The 4,415-nt window shown below is 38.8% G+C and overlaps 1 protein-coding gene across 1 annotated transcript in view; it reads left to right on the plus strand.

The window, feature by feature from the left end:
* LOC116702666 (endonuclease V) overlaps positions 1 to 4,415 on the plus strand; it is a 103,199-nt gene that overhangs the window by 20,116 nt on the left and 78,668 nt on the right. Inside the window, exon 3 of the mRNA XM_032537013.1 lies at positions 847 to 1,018. Coding sequence (XP_032392904.1) covers positions 847 to 1,018 — 172 coding nt within the window. The remainder of the gene's footprint in view (positions 1 to 846; positions 1,019 to 4,415) is intronic.

The following is a 4,415-nucleotide window of genomic DNA, read 5'->3' on the forward strand; positions in this document are numbered from 1 at the left end:
CACACACACACACACACACACACACACACACACGCACTGAGCTCTTTTAAAGGAGTTCTAAGTAATGTATTTTCATTTTATTTTAGAAGTCATCTGCTGTAGTTATGGCTGATACTGGGGCCGGGTCATCACAGAAAAGAAGGAAATTAAACTAAGACAAAAGGTGAAAATGCAAGTTAACCTAGGTTGGGTTTTCAACAGGTGGAACTTGAATGTAAATGATTCCAAAAGCGTCCCCAAATTGGCCCTCGGGTATGTTATATGTCTATTTCAATCATAAAATAGTTTTACAATGCGTGATGTGGTTGTACGTCAGTAGCCAACATTAAATTTTGCCTTCCATTTAGCAATTTATTCCTTTTAGTGTTTTAGTGTCAGTGTTTGTGTCAGCCTACTATTTTCTTTTCCCTTTTTCCCCTGTACTTGCGTCCGTGGGTTTCATGAAATGCGCTATATTAATCAAAGTTATTACTACATTTATTGCTACAACAAACACTTAATGCTTAGACTCGTGATACAGTGAATGGGATAATAATGAGCTCACGATACATCCCATGTAAGTTACCGCAAACAACACTTGAAATCCAACAATGCATCTGTAACTTATTGTTTTATTGTAAATTAATAATTTTCATGAATTGCTATATATTCAATACAATTTCTTGAATCATTTTATTGTTGTGTGTGTGTGTGTGTTCTTGACTTAATTGACCTGACAGAACTATGATGAAATAGTGAGTGATAGCCGTTGCCAGTCTTGTGTTTACATTTTACATCTGGATTACTGTGTTGTTATTTGTGCCGTGTGATTGCACTGTGAGACTCAGGAGTGTGTCCTGTGTGCAGCGAGCAGGCCCGTCTCAGACAGCAGGTGGTGGAGGAGGACACTGAGGACTGGCAGACGAGTCCAGACTTCTCAGGCCTGGAGAGAGTTGGAGGAGTGGACCTGTCCTTCATCAAAGGTGATGATGTCAATGCCTGCGCCCAGCTCGTGGTACTCAGCTACCCGGACCTAGAGGTGAGCTGTCCTCTCACTATGCCCAGTAGATATTACGCATGAACTTAATTTAATTTCATTTATAAAGGACATCAATCAACATATCTGTGAATGTGCCAGTGTTAGCCAGCCGGCTAATTTTGGACTGTAGTCCTTTGGCCTGATGTTTTGAGACCAGAGCAGGTTAAAATTTACAGACAGAAGGCAATAAGATAGCATAAAGACAGCTAGAGCAACAAATAAGCTTTCTCAAGAAGCCATGCAGAGCAACAGGAAGCAGGACATTAGAACAGTTACACATCAGTAGAATCTAGATTCAGTACAGGAAGCCATGCAAGCACAAAACACACAGCCAATCAACACAGATTAGAGCCATCTTTTTGCATCATGCAACCATGCAAAGCAGTAATTAGAAATGATGCTAGAAATTTTAAAGTATAAATCTTTCATACATATCCAGGTCATGCAGAGATGACTATGTCTGACAACGGTAAGACAAAAGACATGTAGAAAGCTCTGTTGGCCTCCAGTGGTGACAGGTGGGAACAGAAGGCATTTGCTGAGTCCCGTGGCACAGTGTTCTACCACTTACATATTTTATATGACAAGACAAGAAAGATCACCGAACATATTCAACACAATATATTGTTGCTTTTGGGTGAAAACATGTCCAGAAGTGTGGTTCTTTTAGGAAACGAACAAAAAAATACTATTGAAATAATTGGATTGAGCTATATCCCTCAAACGATGTCAGACAAAATCACCTCATCCCTGTTTAAATATTTGTTAAACCCACAGATGTAAAGAGTAACCAATAGCATTTATTTATGAAAAGAAATTTAAAGGATGACAAACTGTGGTGTATTGATGTAAAACACCATCACAATTTTAGATTTGGCCTTTAAAGCAGTCTTGCTATCTTTCTTTGGATTGTTGAATGCAAAGCTTCATCACTTTAGATACACTACAGTACTGCTTCTTTATGAATCCTTAAAGCTAACTGTATGAGGAAGACAGTAAACGCACTTCACTTAAATGACTCATTCTTTCCCCAAGGCTGTCTGGTGAGTTTTGGCAGCCACTGATGTCATTTGCAATATTTCTCCCTCACCTTAGATCATTTCTCGTGGTACTTTCTGACTACAACCCTCTGATCATGCACTTCCTTATATTAAAACCAATTCTATTTAAGCCATGTTTGTTGCCTGTCCCGTAATCCTGCCTATAGTCAGTCATAGTATGTCAGTCCATATCAGAGCTTTGTAATCACTTCACAAATTCTTATCTTTTTAAATTTATGTCAGTGATTTTTATGCATGTAAGATATGTGTGCATGTGTGTTATGGTTGTCCAAGCTACTGGATGCCTTACATTTCCCTTGGGATAAATAAAGTATCTATCTATCTATCTATCTATCTATCTAGGTTTTTGAGTTTCCTTTATATCTGACTCTTAAAACTAATGGGTTTTGTTGTCCTGTGTTGATGTCCACCTGCTGGGTGATGGGATGTTCTCAGGGGATTTTTAGAAAGCAATGTCCAACTGTACCCTCAAGTACCAGGGACCATCTGTTTTTCTCAGAGCTGTTGTTTCCTCCTGTCTTCCTATTTCCATATTAACTTAATTACTTGATGTTTTTTTACAGCACATACAACAGTACACAACCTTGACATCTGGCATATTACACATTTACTTGTTCTGTATAGAGTCGGGTACTCCTTTTGTCCCAGCTAGACAAACCTGAGACCTGATAGACTAGATGCATAGAAAACATCAGTTAATGTTCATGTGAGGCTGAAAATGGAACACTTCATTTTCTTATATGCTGAACTGGATTGGCCAGGTGTACTGTACATTTACAGTACAGTATGAACAAATAAGTACTTCATACATACTTGACCTGCACATATCATGACATTTTACTCTAGGCAAACTGTAAGATTTGTACTTGATGGCCTGGCACCACCTCCATTGCTGGAGTTTATTAAATTTAGACACACTCGGATCACAAGAGCCGTTGTAAACGGGGACTGTGAGGTTCCTTTTAGAAAAACCTCATTCAGTCATAATGCCCTATCTATTAAAGGCAGTGCATTATGGAACACACTTCCTCCAACTATAAGGGAGCGTCCCACTTTGGCCTCTTTTAAGAGCCACGTTAAGCTGTGGCTTAGAGCTAACCAAACATGTTATCACCGTTAACTTGTGTTTTCATTTCATTTTTTTTTTATTTATTTTTTTATTTTTATTAATGAATTGTCCTGTTTTTTCTTTCTCTTTTTTCTTCTTTTCTTTTGTTTGTTCTTGTTTTTATATACTAAATGCTACTATCCTATGTCTTTTTTACTGTAACTCCAACCTGCCTATTGGACTGCAGATGGAAATTAGCCCTCGGGCTACAATCTGGCACATTTACGTGTACTGTTGTTGAGGTTCATCAATGTGCATAGTTCTGAATTAATAAAATTAAAAAAAATTAAAAAAGATCATTGGCATTGATCATTGACTTACCTTACCTTAAATATCTGATCTTGAAGTCCACTTTTCTAGCTTTTGGCGAGATACAGTGATTCACTGCACTACAGTATACAAACCTAGGTCTTAGGTCCGTACTTAGTTGATGTGGTGTTATCTGAGCTATCACCATGGCAACTGGGTCAGTGTAAATCTCTTGAGGAAGATCATGAGATTGTGAGGTTGAATGCTCTGCAGTAAACTTGAGTTCAGATTTTTTTTTTTTTAGTAATATTTGTATTTTGGGGTCATTTGCACATTAGCTTATAAAAACTTGTATTTAACCCATGTTCAAACCTGTATTAATTTGTTCAGTTTACCAGCAAAATTAGCAATCATTTAGAGTGTTTCTGTCTGCCTAGTGAATGTAAGTCCAATATTCATTTTCCTTTTAATTCTTCAGCTGCCAAATGCTAAACAGTGTTCACTAGTAAGTCACTAACTTTGTCTTTGTGCTGTTCGCTGCTGGGATGGTAGCATCCAGTGGTTTTATAAGAGCTTTTTAGACTTGAACAGCTGCCTGCTGCTGCTGGAAACCAGGCTGATGAGCAGTGAGACTGAACTAAAACAGTAAAGCTTGCAAAGCCGAAAAACCCAAAACAATTAGCTTTAAGACGCTAAAACTCTAGAGCTGAGGGGAACTGCAGAGTTGGGTTTTAATTCACTGTTGGCTCATCACGGCGAGTGCCACCTTTCACATTACGCCATCTGATTTATTGTCAACATTGTCTCGCTTTGCCAGACCTTCTTCCACAGCGCCGCGCAGGAGGGTCTGGCTAGTCAACGCAGCATTCTGGGACGGAAGGAAAACGTGCTTGTATATTGGCATTTCTTTAAACCAATCACAATCGTCATGGGCGGTGCTAAGCACCTGGACAGAGCCACGGTGCCTCTGCAAAATATC

This window comes from Etheostoma spectabile, chromosome 2, assembly GCF_008692095.1.
Source record: "Etheostoma spectabile isolate EspeVRDwgs_2016 chromosome 2, UIUC_Espe_1.0, whole genome shotgun sequence".
NCBI classification, from domain to species: domain Eukaryota; kingdom Metazoa; phylum Chordata; class Actinopteri; order Perciformes; family Percidae; genus Etheostoma; species Etheostoma spectabile.